A 20,216-nucleotide genomic window follows, 5' to 3' on the forward strand; every position below is an offset into this window, starting at 1 on the left:
TGCACAGTTAAGTTCTTTTGCATGTTTAGGTGGAACTTTCTGTGCATCAGTTGTCTTGTATCCCAGAGGTCAGCACCTCCGAGAAGAGCGCGGATCCATTCTCTTGGCACAAGCCCCTTTAGATATTTGTACACAGATATGAGGTCTGCTCTGAGTCGTCTCTTCCCGAGGCTGAAAAGGCGCGACTCCCTCAGCCTTTCCTCGTAAGACAGACGCTCCAGTCCCTCAGCTGTCCCCCATTACCCTCCACTGTACCCGCTCTAGGAGCTCCACGTCCCTCTCTCTTGTACTGAGACTCGGTACAGACTCAGCTCGAGCAGCGGGCAAACCCAACTGCACGGTAACTCCGCCACCGGGTCCCGCGTCCAGCCCCACTGGGGCCAGGAGCTGCGGGTGCAGCTCCGCCGGTTTTATCCCGCGCGAGCCGCCGTCGGCGCTGGGCGGCCCCGCCCCGGGGGGGCGCGGCGGGCGCTGCCGGGGGCGCCATTGGCCCCGCTGCCGGTGCCCCGGCGCCGGGGCGCTGCCGCCCCCTCCGCCCGCTGAGGACGAGCCCCCCGGGACCCGCGGGGCACCCCCCGGCGCGGCCGCGGGGCGAGAGGAGGGCGGCGGCAGCGGCGCGGAGTTGCTGGCGGTGACGGAGGAGCTGGTGCAGAGCTTGGCCGCCCTGGAAGGCGGCGGGGGGGCGGCGGGCGGCACCGTGCTCTACCTGCGGGCGGACGGGAGCGCGGCGGAGAGCGCCGGCGAGCAGCGGCGGCTGCTGGAGCGGCTGCTGGAGAGCCCGGGGCCACCCCCGCCGCCCCGTCCCGCCGCCGCGCCGCTGGCCCCCGCGGAGCTCCGGCGGGTCATCGAGCAAGTGAGCAAGGCCCAGGAGCAGCTGAAGCCGGCGGCGGCCGCCGCGCCCCCGCCGCAGCCCTGCCCCGCGGGCGGCATCATGCAGAACGCCGCCCGGCAGCTCCAGAGCGTGGCCCAGCAGGTCGCCCTGCAGCAGGGCAGGGCCGCGGCGGCCGCCCGCCTCCTCCCGCAGAAGGTAACCCCGGGGGCTGGGCGGGAGGGAGGCTGCAGCGCTCCGTCGGTGATGAAAGCCACGGCTCCGGCGGGTTTAATCCTAACTTTTTTTTTTTTTTTTTTTTTTTTTTTTTTGCCGTTCTCAGTCGCACCTGCTCTAGGGTGTAGAGTCCGCTCCCATAGCTCAAAGGCACAGCTTTCAATGTGGTTTAAGAAAATCCGTGTTTGAATGTAGCTAATAGCTGCTGTGGTCAGTATTTCAGTCTGACAACACGTGCAGCCAAGAACAGCTTAGAAAACTCATTTCTTAGAGGTTAAGTGGTGATAACGGGAAGTTGCTGCATGCCTTTTGCAGGTGACAGTCCCTGGGCTTTCAACCCGCTTTTGGGGAGTAGGTTGTGAAGTGAATGATTGGAACTAAAGCAGAAATTTGGATGAGGCAGAGAAACTGTGAGGGAGATAAACAGTAACATCTGATTCTGTGAATCATCACCACAAAGTTTTTGTGAACTGAACACACGTTATAGTATGTCCTGGACTGGGTATTTGGCCTGTGTTATGTAGCAGACTGTAGTTTACCTGTGTGAGGGGTTTGCTGAAGGTTATGAATGTGCCTTGGTGATGGCATTGACTCTGCCACTCCAGACAGGCCTGCTAGCAGGTAACAAAGCTGTGACATGGCCTCAGAGCAAACTTTACATGCTTTAGTTGAACCGCAGTCACAGCAGAAAATGTGCAGGAAAACCCGTAGCTTGAAGGAAGGGAATCTGTGCTTTGATGCATTAAGATGGAAAGTTAATGATGTGCGATGCTTTCTTCACGCTTTGCTTTAAGGGAATGTGTGTATTAACTCAATAAATATTGTATTTATTTATTAATACTGTATTCGTGTAATTACAACTCTTCCTTTTTTCCACAAAAGCAGCTGGAAACCATTTGTGTCCAAGTTCAGCCAGGACAGATGAAGGAAACTGAAGGGCCAATGACATCATTGGCACCAATCCAGTCCAAAACTATAACGCTGAGTCAGCCAGTTGGTAGGAAATCTAGCATACCAGGAGTTGGCATTATTAATCCCCAGATAATTAGGATACAGCCTGTTTCAGGAACTGAGCAGCAGCAACTACTCCTGCACAGTTCTTATGTGAGGCCTTTACCATCTCACGGGTCTGTGGACAAGATTCCCCCATCCAAGATGGTGAATGGACAGAGGGCTTCCTGTGCCGCAGCATCGGCTTCAAGGTCTCCAAAACCTACTGTGGCTGCAGCCAGTTCAGCAAGTACACCAAGCCTTGAAAAAAAGCAAAAGGATGACAAGTTAAAGAAATCCTTGAAGGTGAAAACTCGTTCTGGACGGATTTCACGCCCTCCCAAATACAAAGCTAAAGATTATAAATTCATTAAAATGGAGGATTTGGCTGATGGTCATCAGTCTGATTCTGATGACTACTCTGAGCTGAGTATAGAAGATGATGAAGAAGGAAAGGTGAAGGGAAAGGATGCATTATTCAGTTCTTCAAATTACAATCTGAAACCCAAGACGTTTAAATGTCAGACCTGTGAAAAATCTTACATAGGAAAAGGAGGATTAGCAAGACATTATAAACTTAACCCAGACCATGGACAGCTGGAGCCTTCACCTCAGAAAATACCTCTAAATAAGCCTAATGGAAGTATATTTATGGAAGAGGAAATGATGAGTCCAGCACATTTGGATTCAATTGCTGTCACTTCAAGTCATGAAAAAGCACTGGCTACCAGTCTGGAAGAAACTGTTGATTCAAAGGCGGGAGAACAGGTAAAGTGTTACTTAGAAAACCTGTAAATTCTGTGGAAAGTAGAATGGCAGTTCTATAGCTGCACAGTCTTGTACTGCTCAGAAGTATCCACTGATAGACTACATTAGGCAAATTTCCCATTGAAGTCCTTTAAAAATCAAATTGTCTCTTGCGTTGCTGCAGCAATAGTACTCTTACACAGACACATACAACTAAATGTTCACTGAGTGTTCATTTCTTACTGTGTTTCTGACATACAGTTTTCACCTTGTCTGCATATATGACATTCTTCTCTGCATTTGGATAAGAACACTGTTGTTCAGTTGCAGCCTTTAGCATGACAGCAACACGTCATCTGTTCTCTCATTTTCTGTTGCTGAAATAATGTCATCACAGAAAAATCTCTTATTTGGAACACAGCAGTGAACTGCAACTTTTCCTAGAGCAGGTTTTCAAAGCGAGGTTCTCAAACCCTGCACACCAAATACTGGTGAAATTGGAGTCTCTAGAAAGCTGCCTCAGCTGCAATTTTTTCCTGTGATGTTCTATGCTGGTCACTTCAAAGAAAAGTTTCTCTTTTAATATTGAAATGACTCTTAACATTTTGCAGCAAGAGCTGATGCAGCTGCTGGTTAGGAAAAAGTACTCATTTAGATGCAGGGGTGTCACATTCATTACTTGTCTTTGTAATTATGAAGTTGATGTCAGGAAGGTGAAAATTTACAGCAAACAAACCTTCCCTCATCCTCTACACTCAGTTATCATCTCTGGAAAAAGAGAATTGCAGAATACTGAAGTCTGCTCTCTGAATTATTGTATTTGTTTGATACAGACAGGAAGCCAATCAAGAACCCCATGCTCAACCCCTAATCCTGTGTCAAATTCAGAACTAATTTAGTAATTTAATCCCTGGATAGAACTGACATAATTTTGCCATTTATAGAGCTTTCCTAATCAGTAGAATAGTAGGGAGTTACTGAATGTTGGGATGCAAATGTACAGATTATGCAAAGAAGCCTGATTTAACTCAGTACTATTATAAACTAGTTTCTTGAAAGATGCTGGAACATTCTTAGAAATTCTAGCTTGGAAGGGAAGATGCTTAAGTAAGAAATCACTGCTTTGAACAGTTATAAAATTTTACACTGAAATGATGATAACTTAAATATATAAAAGGTACTTTGACTTTCTGTGTGATCTTATAACAGAAGCTGCTTCCTAGCTGTATTCCTAGGGAAGACAGGATTTTGAAATGTGGTAACTGGGCAGTACATTTTGGTATTTAATTACTATGCTTGTCACTGTAAGTTTTATTTCCACAATCTCTTTATCTAAATAGGATATATTTTACTTCAAAAATATTAAATGTATTTAACCCACTTAAACCACCTCTTTCATTATGTTTATTTAATCTTTTTATTTTGTATGACATCTTGTGGTTCAAAAATGCTAATTTTACAAATAATGGCATATATGTGACGCAGAAGTAGCAGTCTTACTAATGTGTTGGATTTATTCCACAACTTTCTTTCGAGTTATTTTTGTATCCAGCTTTGCATTTTTTAATATGCTATTTATTGTTTGCATAAATGACAAACTTAATTTTAAAACTGTCTTCCTTGAAACTGTTTAAAATGGTGGATAAACACTTTTCCTTTTAATTAAGGCATCAGAGTGTGAGGAAAGCAGACAGTTGCTGGCAGAAGAACCAAATGAAACCAGTTCAGGACGCCGGGCACCGGTAACGCCAAAAGGATCTGGAAGACCCAGACGACCAAAGAGACGTGGTCGACCCAGGATGGGTGGAAGATCCAGGTGTTCTGGAAGGCTTAGCAGACCTGGTCAGTCCCCTTCAAAGTCACTTAGTAGTGTGTCAGCAGAACACAATGTATTCAGAAGAAAAGCTAGGTTAAAAGAGGTATGGTTCTCTTCTGCAATTACTCTGCAAGTATTTTTACCCCATCCCAATTTCTCCCCCCACCCCCCCGCTTTTTTTTTATTTATCACTTATTTCCAATGTATCATTTTCAAAAAAGATTTTTTTTTTTTACATCCTCATGTATGGACAAGATGAAAGCCTTAGATGGCTTCTAAGAAGAAAACGTTGTCTTTTAAGAAAAAAATAATTCCAGCAGAATAGGGAAAATGGGAACTGGGTTTGGAAAGGGACTTCTGACATGTAGACATATTCTTGCTTCCCTTTTTCTGGAGAAGGAAAGTTACTAGCTACCACTGGTATCTTCTCCAACACAGTAAAAGAAATAATAATGAAAAGAACCCAAAAACCAAAACAAACCCACAAAGAAGGTCTTGGAGGAGGACAAAATCCAAGTAACACAACTTGTTCTTTGTTTTCTGTGTGTTATAGATCCTTATGGCTACTAAAGCTACTGAGATTGCTGTTCTTTCTATGAATTAGCAACATCTGTGGGACTGAGTTTTGTCTGTACATGAGTAGTAACTATTCTTACCTCATTTTGGAGTTAGTTTGCATCTATTCTTAAAGCTGCCTAAACATACAGCATATCTTTAAAAAAAAATAGTGATATTTTATGTTCTGAAAATGGGGTGCATAACGTGTGGGCTGCTTTTTCCTAATAATCTCATTCTGGCTTTCGACAGCTAATACAACAATGTGATAATGAAGACTTAATGGAGCTGGCTCTCCCACGTCTTGCAAAGCTGGTTACAGTATATGAATTCCTGTTGATGAAGGTGAGTTTTTACCTAAAAATACTAAATTATTTTAGGGATATGTCCATTAGTACACATAAGAAGATTCCTTTAGAGACATAATTGAATTTCCTAAATTAATATCATGCAGCATGTAGATGTTCCACACATCACTTCAGTCTTACACAGGCAAAACTCTCGTAGGTCTCAACTCAAAGCCTTGCTTTTTGCTGCCTGGTTCAATGGCATTTTGAATATTCCATAGTCTTCTGACTTGAATGTTTCTATTTTAAAATGTTGAACAGAACAAAACTGACAGATCTTAATTTCATCTTTTTTTAAAGTATAGGGGAGGGAGAAACAAGCCCTTTTTTATTCCCCTCTTATTCCTAGGTGGAAAAAGGACATCCAGCCAAAGCTTACTTTCCAGATGTGTATAGGGAGTTTGAAGATTTGCATAACATGGTAAAGAAAATGGCTTATGATCACCTCAGTAATTCTGATTCTGTGAACTGCCAACAACCTGTTGAAATAAAAGATGCTAAGGTAATAAAGCACTCTGTTTGGAACTATGATTTGGTTGGTTTGTTTGCTTGCTTTATTTTAGATGCCTTGCATTTTTAATTTTATCTGATAAGCTTTTTTGTGCAGGTAAATTTATTTGAAAACAACAAGATTTTTAATTAGCAAAAATAGACATTATTGTGAAAAGTCCAACAACTTACCAAGAAGAAAAAGAAATCCATAATAAAACTACAATTCTAGTTTATGTCAGTGGCTACAACTAGAGGGATAAGAAACAATTCTAGCAGTGCTGATACTTGCCTTGCCTGTCTAGGGTAGTGTGAAGCTGCATGTTACTGCAAGGTTATTTAGCATTAATCACTAATCAAAGCACATAGTGATGTTTGATCAGGAAGGGGGGGTCCTATATTTAAAATGAGTGACCTTGATTTAAAGAGGTAAGTAATTTCATTGCAAAATGAGGGCAAACTGAGTGCATCTATGCAGTTCACAGCCACATTAACAAACATGAAAGGTAGTGACTACATTAATAAAACTGAAAACTATTATTTCAGTGATTCCAGATTAATTGTTTATGGACCTGTCTCTGGAAAGACAGATGAAATCTCTTTCTTGCTTCTCTTCTGTGTTCATGTGCATTCTTAATACAGAATGAAGCTCTTTAAAAAAGAACAAGACCACACCAAATCCCAAAACAACCTAGCCTTGAGAAACTGGATGGTAGCACACCTATGTAAGGATGAAGCACAGGAATGGAATGTGGGGGGGTGGGGGGGGGAAATCCTTAACTGTGCAGAGATACTCTAAACAGAAGACTTAAATGTTTTTATATGATGGAGAGCCTCAAGAATCTTTATTAAACACTGCTTTGAGTAACACTCCCTGGATTCTATGTATAACCATAATTCTTTCAAGTTTGCCTGTTAACAGTCACCTTCAGATGAAGGTCGTGTGTCAGTGTGAAGGCTGGTAGAAAACATGGGAGTCTAAATACCTGCATTGAGCTGAGGTGATTGTCAGGCTAGACATGATTAGTTCTAGCTCAGTTTTAAGAAAACTAATCTGTATTTCAGCATATATGTGTTCAGATCTGAGAGATCTTTTTTCCTTATATCTGTTTTTGAAGGTTGCTGAATCTCTAGGAATCACAGAAATACTCAGTGGAGAACAGAAGATGCAAGGTGCAGACTCTTATTCACAATGTGTAATTAAAGTGGTTAGTGAGCAAGTGCCTGTGGACGTACTGGGACAAAAACGGTTAGCTGAGGTATGGAACACCTTTGTGAAAATTAACAGTGAAACTAAGGCCAATGAAAACTTTTAAAAATACCTAATTATTCCTTACAAAATCATGCTGGTATTACCTGAGTCATGTTCAAGTAAGCCTTTTGTGGTGTTCAGAAATACTGAAAGTACTCTCTGCTGTGGTATCATAGCTGGGCACATGAACTAGCACACTAAGTATGTTCTTTGGGAAGACACTTGGTAGCATTCAGGAGAGAGTATCAAAGACTTACAGGTTTTTGATACAGGGACAAAAGAACTTAATTGAGGTGCTGTAGCTGGAGTCTCCACAGATTCCAGCCTGTGTTAGAGGAAATAGCCTAACCTACAGCAGGTTCAGACATTAGAGAAGTGATTGCTGTGCTAATTGGTGGTGGATGGAAGGGCATGAAAACAGTTTCTTTCTGACAATTCAGTTGATGAGCTTCAGTCTGTTTATAGCTGTAGCAGAGAGCTCTGTTTTGTCCCCTTGGAGTTTTGGTGTAGTGTGAGGGCTTTTAATCCTTACCTCTTAACACCTTTAGTGGAATCCTGTTTTCAGGGATCATCAGTTCACTGCCATGATGTTCCCACAGTTACCTTTTCCAGTATTGTCAGCTGTTACAGGCTGCAGTTAATCATCTCTTGTATTGACAGAGCTCAGGGGAAGAACTGTTGCCACCAGCCAAAAGGACCAAGTTAGAAGATGTAACAGAAAATGTGAACAACGTTTATGCCAGTCAAGATGAAGTGAAAGAAAGGAGTGGGAATTTGTGCACACTCTTTGAAAAAGACGGTAACCTCTTCAGATTTTCCAGTTCTGTTCTGTTCATGGAGGAGCTGAACAAATCTTTGTTTTCAAGCTACTGTGGTTTTTGTCTTACAGTTTCATTGCTTAACTTGCTTCCCAGGTCCTTCAAAAGCAGCTGTTTAACTGGAAAGGCCTCATGAGGAGGGAAAAGTTACAGATGATGCAGACAGCAGTAGATCAGTCCTGGATGCATGATAATCAGTGATTGATACTTATGAGCATAGTAGTGTCCTCTGCTGTGTGCTTCCTGTCTGTCCTGTCCCTCTGAGGACATGACCTTTGTGTCAGCTGTGGGAGAGCAGAGGAAGCACAGTGCACATCCTTCCTCTTGGCCCCAGCCAGCTGCAATAGCAGAATTACCAGAGCTTTGTGGGACTGGGGGAAAGGGAGAGCTGGTGTAAGCTGTCCTGTATCAATCATTGGAATACATCTTGTATTGGAATTGAGACACCATTTTGCATCACAGTCTTCAGGTGGTTGCCTTTCTTTTTATTCCTTTTTCATGTTTCATCCTGCTGCACTTCAGATGAGCAGGGTAACAGTGAAAGGAAAGTAAATCTCTAGTAAGATACGTCTCTCAGTACCATTCACTTTGTAAATAGCTTGTTTTGGTGTTGCTGTAAGTGGCTTTGCTTTTGCCCTTTTTATGTCTTTCAGTCAATGGTTATTTTTGTTTTCCTCTGTTAGATTTTCTTTCTCTGAAAGGCTCTCTGCATGACCTTGCTTACTTCTTGCTGCACTATGATTTTCTTATGGACTAGGAGTTTTTAAAATTACATTTTTAGGAGTTTTTAAAATTACTTTTTTCTTGCACCTGCTAGTAGGGTGTTTGCTAGTCTACAGTGCAAAATGTTAAAAATAGTCCTCTCTGCAGTGTGAAGTCTCCTTTTTTTGTGCAGTGGTATCTTTGATAACAAAAAAATCCAAAACCAAACCAACTTACTTGTTCCTTTTGACCTTTAGTAATACAGATTGACACCTCATACTACTGCAGTTTAGTAGTTATTGTGCAGCTACTTTCAGGGTTTGGGACCCTGGACAGGTCCAGTCAAGTAACTGGTAGAACATTGCATTTCTTGTGGTTTTGACCTTTTCTGGCACAGGACAAAAGTGCTGCTGGGGCTCTTAGCACAGCTAATTATTATGTAGTAACCTGATGACATGTCTGAGTCCAGGATGACATGATGATTAGGCATAGAAATTTAAACAGAAGTTTAAAAATGCTTCCATCAACTTACTAAAAGTGATGAGGATGAGCAGCTGACAAGTTTGTGCCTGGTGAAGTCTTTGTCTTTTAATGTTACTGGTTGCATGACAGATGGAAGAAAAATGAGTTTGCCTTTCAGCCGAAGTTGTTTTCAGGATGAACAGAAAAATACTGCCTCTAAATGTAAGGTCTCTTAACATAGAAATACTTGATAACCTATCATTATTCAAAAATTCCTTAAATATTTTTATAGTGACTTTCTCATTGGGAAGTTCTGTGAAACTCCTGTAAGGTGCTTCAGGTTTGCTAATTCGGGAGAAGCAAAGCAGGGAAATAGTCAAGCTTTTCCTCCGAAATCATTGCTGAAATACAGGGTTTTTGGCATGCAATATTAGATTGCCCAACAAAATAATACTTCTTTCCCCTTTTCAGGTTTTAATCCATTAAATGGAGAAATCCTGCTTTCAGAAGACAGGCAGATCACTTGCTGTACTACTGGGAGTACATTACAGACAGCAGAGGAACACAATTCACTTGCTGACTCAGGAGTTCAAATCGATGGTGAAAATTCAGGTACCTTCTCCCAGACTGTGGAAATGAGGATAGAATATCCCCAGGCTGCAGGGATGCAGGCAGCAGATGTGGCAGGTGAAGCATCTCTGCTGCACACTGAAGTGGTGCTGCCCGTGGGAGCAGGCGGCTCGGCTGGGCTGCTTCAGGCGCGCTTTGTCAGCGGGAGCGCGGCGCGGGGACCGGCAGCTCCTGAGCTCCGCAGCTCCCTGATGGAGCAGGCAGTGGCCAGGCAGAGCACTGCCCTGCCAACGAGTGAAGAAAATGGTCACAGTCCAAAATACCATCAACTGCAAGAAGAAAACCCGAATTTTGCAATTAAAGAACGTTCTGAGCAACTCCGTAATGCTGATATGGCTGATGAGATACAGGAACTTGAGAAGGTTTTTTCAACAAACGTTGTGCCAATAAACTACCCCCAGAATGCTCAGGCTGAGTTGCTCCAGAACGCTGTCCAGGGAGCCTCCCCGTCTGCTCATGGGAACAGGGAAAATGCTTTCAAAAACCAGAGTGAATATTCTTGTGGGACAGAGGAAGCACACGAGCTGGCAAATACAATTACTGTAGATGAAACTGTAGCTTTTGAGATTTCTGATGAGAGCCATGATTTTTTGTCTCAGGGACACGAACAGATTTTTATTCAGACTTCAGATGGGCTTATCTTGTCTCATCCAGACACTGCTGTTTTGTCTCAGGCAGAAGGCATCGTCATTGTGACCGATTCCAGCGGTACTACAATGCACATTCGCACACCCGAAGGGATTCCTCTGGAAACAGTGGAAGCACTACTGGCAATGGAAGCAGGTGGCCAAAGTGAAGATATTTTGCTCTCACAGAGTGAATTAGAGCCATAAATTAGAAAACCCTGTAAGCTTTCTTCTGGAAAAGACTGATTATAAAATGTATATTTTTCTAATGTGAATACTGAAATAATTGAAATTTAACTTATTTGTAAACTGTTTCTATGCCCTGTACTTTTTATAACTTATGTTTATATAAATTTAGCAGCATTGCAACCAAAAATTCTAGAATTAACATTGTTCTATTTGCTTTCTATGTTGGGGATGGGTGGAAGGTGGAAATCTTGTCAACCCTAAAACTTGCACTGTTCCCTTTTGTTACATAATTCCTTTTCTCTCTAGCCATCTAAAAATGCAGTAAGTTGTACTGCTGTTCAGCAGTGATGTGCTGTGTACTGCCGAGCTGTATATGGGTAAAATAAAAGCTATATTAAAAATGTGCATTTTCTGTGCCACTGAGAGTACAAAACACTGTAATTGTGTTTTTTTTAAATTTATCTTGAATATTCATTAGCATCTAGACTTGATGCACATAAATCTGCCTGGAAAAATGAGCAGGTTTAAGTATAATCCACAAACTTGTGCATTCTGGGAACAGTGTGACAGCCTAGCTGATCCTTACTGAAAAAAGCATTCACTGAGTTGAGACAAAAATAACCTCAAACAAGATCTGATTTGTACTGAACAGTTGGAAATGTATTTAAGTTGCTTGTCTAATATTCAGCCACACCTTTAAAAATTGCTGTTATGTAGACATAAATGGGAAAGTACATAAGTAGTGATCTAATTTTCCTTAATGAGGTACCAAATTCTTTTTTTGCTTTAGTCTTCATGGCCTATTTTTGTTAGAGTGGTATTACACTTTTTTTTCCCTTTCAGATGATGCATCCTCTGTGAGTTCCACACTTCGACCTTTCCAGTAACTCCACGCTACCCTGTACTGTTTAATCATAATACAAAGAGACTGTTGCTCTAGGCAGGGAGAAAACTTGGCAAATGACTTGAATTTCTGTCATACTTTCAGTATGATCCTTGGATCAGATTATATTTTTGTGGAGATCTCCTACCAGCATCTTGTCCAGGGCACTGTCTTTTCTTTCAAGAAGTTTAGCAGGTGAAAAAGAACAGCATTAAATGAGCAGACACTACTGAAAAGTGGTAACATATCCTTAAAATGTGTGTGTCACCTCCTTGCTGAATAGATGCAACTACTGGGACAATCAGACAAATCTGCCAAGGCCAGGAGAGTTGTTCTTAAATTGAGTATGAGCAGTGATTTTTTTTTTTCATGGTATTGTTACCACTAAGAAAAACACTGCAGATGACAATTTACAGAAGATCAAATAAACTGCTCTACTCTGTCCCTTTAAACATAGTGGGGTTAGGCTTTTTTGTTTGGTGGGTTTTTTTGTGGTTGCATAAGTAGAAGATGAATTTGATTATCCAAAATGTTGCCTTTTATGAGTAGTTGTGAAAGATACTTTACATTAATGAGTTATTAATGAGTTACTACTTGTTTTGGGGTTTTCCCCTCTTTTTTTAGGAGGTGGTAATTGCCAGAGGATACAGACCTACCTTCTAAGTGAAGGTAGCACACAAAGCAAAGTTCTGCTGGTCTTTCAAAGTCTTTCATTGCAGTGAGCAATTCTTTATGATACTCTTTTGTACTGACTGTCTAATAATTGTATTTGAGGGCTACAAATATAACAATCAACTGCTTAGAGCTAGAATGGCAAAACATCTCTGCAGTGATTTTGCAGTAATCTTCCAATGCCCAACAACAGTCAATAAGCAAGAGGGTCTGTGAATATGAAGACCCCTTCCTGAAAAGCCTTTTTTTCCTCTTAAGAAATGAGAACAAACTACAATTTCCACCTGTGGAGAAAATAAAAACTTGCTTCAATATTGCCTTCCCTATCAATTTGCCCATGCTGGGAAATATAATACACCTACTCTCATCTTAAAAGAACAGTTCTATATGTGAATCAATCTTTTCTCCTTGGAAAATATTTTTGAAGTACTGAGATGTTTCCATAGTGACACAGGTCTGGCCCAACTCAGATGAATTAAGGTGGCTGTTAAACTAAGTGGAACACTTCCACTGAAAAAATAACAAAACCCAACAAAGCTGTTCCTAACTTTATCCTCCTTGAGCTACAGCAGAATTTCTTTATAGATGCTGGAATTGTGGGCTAAGAATAGAATTCTTATTAGCTGCCAGAAACAACCTCAATGTTCAACCGAACAACTTTTCAAGAAAACTTCTCAATTCATGTCTGTCTGTCCTGTTCCTGCAGGAAACTGATGGATTTTCCTTACTAACCCCAAGGTTTCAGCTTGGGGCTAATTAGGTAAGTGACCTTGCTTTTCCCATCAGTACAGAGGGACTGACACACTTTCAAACCAAAACCACTTGACATCAGAACCAATAACCTAAGGAAAAACTATGATAGGGAGCAGACAAGATGGGAACAAGATGGGATACAGCCTTGACTAAAGCAGGTTTTGTTTTATTCACAGATGCTTTCATGTCAGAACCAATAACCTAAGGAAAAACTTACTGAGCCCTATGATAGGGAGCAGACAAGATGGGATACAGCCTTGACTAAAGCAGGTTTTGTTTTATTCACAGATGCTTTCATTGAACATCTCTTAAAAAAAAAGTTAAAATTAATTAAAAGGGACAAGACCTTATTATATAATGACTGTAGAATGCTGAGTTCTACTAAACCTTCCCTGGGTGCTGGTCAGGCTTGGATCTCTCACTGAGGGTGATGTACCCAACAACACCAGAATCCAAACCAAAGCAGAACTTACACTACTGTCTGCAGCAGCATTTCAAAATCACATGCCAAACTATGTGGATCCTTTTGGATTCTTTTTGTGCTTTCCTTTCTTCTACTTACTAAGTAAAACATTTGCCCTCTTAATTCATGCAAAAGAAACCCCAAAAAACATGGAAGATCAAGAAGTGCTGAATTTCTGTGACAAAAGGGACCGTGTAGGTATCTCAGGCTGTCCAGACTTGGGAGGAAGTAACATTTTTTACTGTATATTCTATTTGCATTTAATCCCCCAGACTACCAAGCTGTGCTTACCTCTTTCTGACTATAGAAGACTTAGCATCCTACCTGTAGCCTCTGTGTTGCCCTTAAAATAGATAAAAAACAATCAAAACTAGATTGTCCCATGCAGAAAAAGGAGTATCAGATGAGACAAAGTAAGGAATATGAAGAGAAAAATATTTTTAATAAGTTTTACAAAAAAATCAACTTACTTGGTAAGCTTTGCAATATGCCAGTTCAGTTTCATGTAAGCATCATTAGAAGCCAGCCATGTAACCTCTGGAATTCTAGCACTGCCTGTGTCCTGTTTCCAGCAGCATGGCTTCGAGCAGCAGCATGCTGCTGTTCTCAATGTAAGGCTGGTACAGCCACGAGGATAAATACACCATCATCAGATCCTGGTCAGCAGAATGAGCAATGTCTTGTACAATTGTTTGCTTGAGTTGTAGCTCCTTCTTGTACATCTCACACAGCTTCAGAGAAACCTCATCTGAAATGGATTGCAAAACAAGCACATTGACCAGAACATTTCAGCAATTCTCTAAAAGCTAAATTATGCTTGTAATTCATGGATAAAAAAACCCTACCTTACATAAGCTATTCTCCAATTTAGCCATCTTTTTTTTTACAGCATGAATGATGTTTTTACATTAGAATATAAAATACTAAACATTTTCCTCAGCTTTGGGATGTATTTTACACACTGCTGATTTTGACATGAGTCCACATTTAGTTCTAGAATAAGCAATGGTATTGGTCTCAGGGCTCACTATAAAAATATCAATTTATTGCTCAAATAACTGAAATTTGATTTTAAAATTTGGTAACGCTATCCTGCAATACAAGCTTCACATTTTAGAGTCACTCTTGATTTTAGCTAATCTTAAGGATGCCCTCACATGCTGTGAAGCACTTCAGCAATGCATGATCACCAATAAGTAATACCAATAGTGAAAAACAACAGTAAAAAAAACCCCAACAGACCAAAACTGAAGCATTTATTGTAGAAACTGCTACTAGTTACGTTAGTAAAACCGGTAGGGGGGGTTAAAATGCATCTGTAATCTTTCATTGTTTGAATTACTAAAAAATAACCACACAAAGTATTTTTAAAGAGAGACTTATCTTGTGCTTCTAACTTAGCCTGAACTATCACTGCCTCCAGAAGGACTTAAGTCTTTCATGGAGTAGACAGCATCACTAAATGATTCAGTCACAATGGGTGTTTTGACAGCAGTTGTCTTTGTCATTTCTTATTCTTTGAGGCTGGCAGCAACTAATACATTAAGATTCCTGCTAAACTGTGGTAGTGAATTAAGAGGTAGAGCTTCACAGAGGTATGATTTTCACAAAGAAGGCAGCTGGTTTCCATGCAATCAGGCTTCTCTTGAATTCAGACAGTTTTAAAATTGGGGTAATACCAGCTAGGAGGCAGTACCTTTTGCCATCAAGTGAATGCTAAAAGAATTAACAGTAGAGCGTAACATTTCTTTACTTCTCTTGATTGACGCTGAGATCAGAGGTTTTTTTCTTTGGCTGCTCAAGAATTAACTGAGGTATAGCTTGCTCTTTCCATTCAAGGATTTAATTTCAATGTCAAGTAACAAGTCAAGTAGTTAAGCCTGCAGCTTAACACCAGCAAGCTGCAAATTCATGTCTTCCTGCAGAGAATGTGGCTGTTGCAGCATGGACACTGTAAGCTGCTGACAAATTTAGTTCTATGCTGTAATTGTTGCATGTCAGACAATGCTTGGCAGTCATCAGCAGTAACCCTAAACCAAGTGATGCATTAATGTGTTTATTGATTAGTCAGTTGTAAAGGAGACAGCACTCTCTCCCTCTCAAGCAAGACATCCAGATAAGAGGGCTTATTTTTCACTCATAAATTGGATGACACAATGTAATTAGCTAAGATAATCGATATTTTACTTACAGAAGTATGGTGTGGGCCATGTATGAAAGAAGGGAGCCTTGCAATTCCCAGCTCCATGGTGGAATGTTTCCAAGTCACAGATTGCTTTAGTAGTAGAAGTAAGCTTTTCCATTTTCAGTTGTATTTTTGTCTTAAAACGATGAACATGGAATGTTAATGAATATCAAGCATTTTTTGCAAACACACTATTTACAAAGGCTATTTAATATTGACATTTCTAACTCACGTTTTTTTAACTCCAGACAGGGATCAAAACTAGAATCTATATAAAGGCTTAATATGAGATACCTGGAAATTTTGAACACTGCAGAAATGACTCTGCTTTGGACATTCTTTTGTTTCCCACATGTAGAATTATACGAAATCCCTCTCATTTTTTCACCTCAGCAACACAGAGGCTATCTGTAGGAGGCTAATTTAGCACTGGGGAAAAACATCACACTGGTATAGCACAAGCCCTGTCAAGATCTTTTTCTACATTACCATATGAAGAAGACTTTAATTTCAAAAGATCAGCAGCAGGTGAGAAAAGCAGCTCAAGCTACTACTGACAATACATCTAGGGTGATCTTTCAACTTGCTTCAAAAAATAGGTCATTCCATCCACTTCCTTCAAGTTCATATGACTTTGTGCATTTGGGTATGAATATTTACACCAAAATGAGCTTGCAGGCAGTATCTTTACATCAAGCAGCTAAACCACAGATACATCTATGAACCTGCAACCTCAGATAAACTCCTAAGGAATGAAAAATAAAGTAGGTCATAGTAACTGTGTTTAGTATCCAATCTAACATTGACTGCTTAGACTCCCGTTCCTCAGGAAGAGTAAAAACTTTATCAATGCATTTGTAGTCTGAACACAAGAGTACATAAAGGAAAAAAAAAAAATCCCCAAACATTTTCCCCACAGAAAGCACAGAAGAGTACATCAAGGAAAAAAAAAATCCCCAAACATTTTCCCCACTGAAAAAAATCTGAGGGAAACCTAGCCAGTTTCCTGCTTTTTCTAAATACTGGAGGTCTGCATCCGATCTACATAAAAAAACAGATCTACCATTCTTTTAATGGGCCTCCACTTTAGCAAAAGGCTGTAAAAGTTATTTTTAGTAAGAATTTTAAATTACAGTATCTGGCAGAAAAAAATTGTTTGCTTCCTGTCAAACTGACAGGTGACATTAATTCCTAGCAAGATATCCAGAAAAAGCATTGGGTTACATAATTATCTTACTCCACTCTCCAGAGAAGGAGATCTGCACAGCAAACACAGGTAGGCAGGCTAAAAATATGATTGCATTATGTCTGATCAAAGACAGCTGCAAGGATATGATGGCAGGTAGAGCACTGCTTTATGCTTTGCTGTTTCTTTTGTTCTAAACAGAGGGAATATCCAGGAGGAGAAACAGAAGACAGGTGCAGCTTTGGAATGCATTCTTTGTACAATTTGTTTCCACATCCCTTTATAAAGGGAGGAGTAGAACTACAAGACAACAGAAGAAGTAAAACCAACTTTGAAATTTACCAATCAAATAAAAGGTGCACTCTGGATTTATAGTCATTTAGATTTCAAGCCAAAGAGCTATGAATGAAAATCCCAATTTTCTGCCTACAATAAATACTTCAGGACATTTCCTTGTTACTTGAGCTTACTTGGAATCGATTCATATTGACTGAGTCTGAAAAATGAGTATTACCATATGCTTTAAGGTCTCAAGTAATTCTGCACAGCAATTGTCCAGCTCTTCATTGTATTTTGGGGCTGGCTTTTCAGGTTCTGTGGCACTGTTATCACATACTATCTCCAGTTTGTTGTCTTGAAATCTAAAACAGAAACATGAGGCACACTTAGGTTTACTTGAGCAGTGCAGATTTAAAATCCTTGTGGTCTGATCCTACAAAATCTCTCACTCACAGGCTGTTCATGAGAATTTCTACATAAAAATAGCAAAATGCATAGCTGGCCATGTGGGCAAATGGGGCTAGTACCACAATCTTCAGAGAAAAACAAAACTACTCTACCTTAGAACATGTGCTTGAAAAAACATTTGTAGGTGTTAAGATAACACTTTTTCCCTCTTTACCTTGCCCCTGTGCTGGAGGTTGTTCTCTCATCACCAACAAGATATGCCAGGCTTCAGCTGTTCCACAGGACAATCTGGTGCCCCACCACAAACTCACCTTTGTGCAAATTTAAGCCAAGACATTTATCTGTGACCCCAGAGCAGTCAATGTGCAGACACCTGCCCTGTCTGGCAGACTTTCCCACACCAGCTGTAAACTTAGACTGGAGAGAGAGAGCTGCTGAAGAGCAAAACAACATCTGGCACCATTACAGCAAAATATTCCTCAGCTTGTACCTGTCAGAACCCTGTCAGACAAACCCTCTTCAGCTGTCAGGAATCTGGAGAAGCTGCTCACAGCCCTGTTAGTTAAGGTTTTTCATTACAGCATGAAAATAAAAGCTCTACCAAAGTGGGGTTTTTTCAGTTTTTCTGTGTTTTTATTTTTATTTTTTTTATGGTGCTTGTGGTGTGGTATTTTTGTTGATTCTTTGTTGGTTTTAAGTCATCATTAAAACTTTTTGTCTGTACAAATCACTGATTCTTCCTTAAAGTGTTCTGAATTTTTGACTTGAGTTTTTTACACCTCACTGTAAAACATGCAAGAGAGTAAGGGAACTCACATGGGCAGAGATTTATAGAATTAGATTTTAACTTGGTACATTATGTAAATATTTAAAACATGTTACATTTGACTATGTAAAATAATAATTTCCCATTTCTTGCAAATAACATTACTGTATGAGACATTATTTGAATGTAAATAGCTTATGTAACCAAAAAATTGAAACTGCTGAGTTTGATCTAAGAGCTAGCTTATCCACTGTGACATGTTCTTTTCCCATCTCCCAACAGAACTTTCTAGTGAAGAAAGCAGATTAATCTCTCAATAAAAGCAATCTTTATGCTATGTTTATTCGTGGGTATTAGCATACTTACTGCTCACTGATCCTCATGTTGACTATTTTGTTTGCTGTAGTAAATCCATTATCATTCAGTCTCTCCCATTTCATCATTAAATTATGCCAGTCTGCTGCATTATCTTTAATTTTTCTTGCACTGACAGATAAAACAGGCCTTCTTGGAGTACTATCAGGAGGACTTTTTGCTGTATGAGAAAATAAAGACATTGAAGCCATTTAAAGCATACAGAAACAAATCAGTGTCCAGCAGCTATTTGTGTGAAGGATTTCCTTGCTTTACTGGTAAATATTGATTAAAGTAAAATGGAATTTACATTAACTGTCTTTGGTCATGAAATCTAATTCCTTATCTCTTGCTATCTGCAAGAAAACCGTATTATTAAACAAGTGCAAGCACATTCTGAGATGTGCAGTTGCAGCATGGACAGCAGTGGCTTTGTAGTGCTGGCAGATCTAGCAGTCTTCTGATATCAAACGACAGATGCTAATGCAGTGTATGACAGAGAGAAATCATGGCAGCAATTATTGTGCATGCATGCAGTGCTCATGTCAGCATTAATTCACAGCAACATGTGAGCTCCAAGAGTTTGGGGAAAGGCTGAGTCCTGCTGAAGGTGGTGGGTGCTTTACTGCTGAGCACAAAGCCTTTGTTTCACGGTGTCTCCTCGGAGGGCAGACAGCTGTAAGAACCCTCTGCACCTCCTCTGATCACACAAAGCAGCCCCACGTTTGCACCTCAGGCCCTGCCCTGGCAGCCAAAGCAGGGCTCAAAGCCAAGCCAAATGTCCTGCCTGAATGTTTGCTGGCTTCAACTGTTATCCACAGAGATGCCCAAAAAGAGTTCATCACATCAAAAGATGTAAAGTCCACACAAAATCACAGAATGGGTCAAGTTGGGAGGGGCCCCAGCGGGTCAGCCGGTCCAAGCTCGCTGCTCAAGCAGGGCCATCCCAGAGCCGTGGCACAGGATTGCCCAGACGGTTCTTCAGGGATATCCGGATATCTCCAGTGAAGGAGACTCCACAGCCTCTCTGGCTCATCTGTTCCAGGGCTCGGCCACTGCATAGGAACGGAGTTCTTCCTCATCTTCAGGTGGAACTTCCTGTGCATCAATTTCTGCCCACTGCCTCTTGTCCGACTGGTTGGCACCACCGAGAAGAGCCTCGCTCAATTCTCTTGACACCCACCCTTTAGATATTTATACAGAGACGTGGTAAAACACATGGAAGCCCGCGGTTGCACCCGGGGCATGAGGGAGGTGATAGACACGGTGCACACCGGGGGTGACAGCAGCAGCAGCCCGGCGGCTGGCAGAGCACCACGGGCACTTTAAACCTCGTTAGTTTGCCGGCAAACGCCGGGACCCCGCCTCTGACTATCCCCTGCTATTCCCGCGTTCACTCCCCCCAGCTCCCCCCTCACTCACCCGCCATGGCGACCCCGCCGCCCCGCGGAAGTTCGCTCACGTCCGGCCCCGCCCAGCCCGGCCCCCGAGCGGCGCAGGCACCGGGGCCGCCGCCGCTCCGCCGCCTCGGGGCTCGGCGACGCCGCTCCCTGCCGCCCTCCCTGAGCCGCAGCCCGCGCCCCGGAGCGGTGAGTGCAG

At 41.4% G+C, this 20,216-nt stretch overlaps 3 protein-coding genes across 7 annotated transcripts in view; 2 read left to right on the top strand and 1 right to left on the bottom strand.

The window, feature by feature from the left end:
* Positions 1–528: 528 nt before the first annotated feature.
* ZNF839 (zinc finger protein 839) lies at positions 529–11,895 on the top strand. Of its 3 annotated transcripts, XM_041397700.1 has the most exons (9): positions 652–1,027; positions 1,928–2,803; positions 4,450–4,701; positions 5,406–5,498; positions 5,850–6,002; positions 7,108–7,248; positions 7,902–8,040; positions 9,695–10,699; positions 11,512–11,895. In XM_041397700.1, exons 1-8 carry the CDS (start codon positions 932–934, stop codon positions 10,684–10,686), a joined length of 2,742 nt encoding a protein of 913 aa, XP_041253634.1. In that variant the 5' UTR covers positions 652–931; the 3' UTR covers positions 10,687–10,699; positions 11,512–11,895. The 3 variants fall into 3 exon arrangements, with proteins under 3 accessions (XP_041253805.1, XP_041253634.1, XP_041253722.1); XM_041397871.1 differs by lacking the exon at positions 11,512–11,895 and having other exon boundaries at positions 529–1,027; positions 9,695–11,075; XM_041397788.1 differs by lacking the exon at positions 11,512–11,895 and having other exon boundaries at positions 1,931–2,803; positions 9,695–11,075.
* On the bottom strand, positions 2,168–20,152 carry LOC121332470 (cyclin dependent kinase 2 interacting protein). Of its 2 annotated transcripts, XR_005952158.1 has the most exons (6): positions 20,040–20,068; positions 18,630–18,798; positions 17,325–17,451; positions 15,631–15,760; positions 13,910–14,187; positions 2,168–2,296 (listed from the first exon to the last, which is right to left on the bottom strand). XR_005952158.1 is itself a non-coding variant. In XM_041397992.1 (5 exons), exons 1-5 carry the CDS (start codon positions 20,044–20,046, stop codon positions 13,985–13,987), a joined length of 636 nt encoding a protein of 211 aa, XP_041253926.1. In that variant the 5' UTR covers positions 20,047–20,152; the 3' UTR covers positions 13,854–13,984. The 2 variants fall into 2 exon arrangements, 1 of the variants encoding a protein (XP_041253926.1); XM_041397992.1 differs by lacking the exon at positions 2,168–2,296 and having other exon boundaries at positions 13,854–14,187; positions 20,040–20,152.
* Positions 20,098–20,216, top strand: part of TECPR2 (tectonin beta-propeller repeat containing 2) — a 43,325-nt gene continuing 43,206 nt past the window's right edge. Inside the window, exon 1 of one of the 2 annotated variants that reach the window (XM_041397385.1) lies at positions 20,098–20,206. The gene's annotated coding sequence lies outside the window, so the exon portion shown is untranslated. The remainder of the gene's footprint in view (positions 20,207–20,216) is intronic. The other variant, XM_041397476.1, reaches the window with a different exon arrangement.

This window comes from Onychostruthus taczanowskii, unplaced genomic scaffold, assembly GCF_017590055.1.
Source record: "Onychostruthus taczanowskii isolate IOZ18803 unplaced genomic scaffold, ASM1759005v1 scaffold1, whole genome shotgun sequence".
Lineage (NCBI taxonomy): Eukaryota > Metazoa > Chordata > Aves > Passeriformes > Passeridae > Onychostruthus > Onychostruthus taczanowskii.

Excerpts from the sequence above, each read along its gene's own strand:
- ZNF839 (XM_041397871.1), top strand. The coding sequence starts at position 932 with ATGCAGAACGCCGCCCGGCAGCTCCAGAGCGTGGCCCAGCAGGTCGCC. Across the intron at positions 7,249-7,901 it reads GACAAAAACGGTTAGCTGAG|AGCTCAGGGGAAGAACTGTT; the intron begins GTATGGAACACC and ends TTGTATTGACAG. Across the intron at positions 8,041-9,694 it reads CACACTCTTTGAAAAAGACG|GTTTTAATCCATTAAATGGA; the intron begins GTAACCTCTTCA and ends TCCCCTTTTCAG.
- LOC121332470 (XM_041397992.1), bottom strand. Across the intron at positions 17,452-18,629 it reads AACATGAGGATCAGTGAGCA|ATTTCAAGACAACAAACTGG; the intron begins GTAAGTATGCTA and ends TTTCTGTTTTAG. Across the intron at positions 14,188-15,630 it reads ATGGCCCACACCATACTTCT|ATGAGGTTTCTCTGAAGCTG; the intron begins GTAAGTAAAATA and ends AATCCATTTCAG.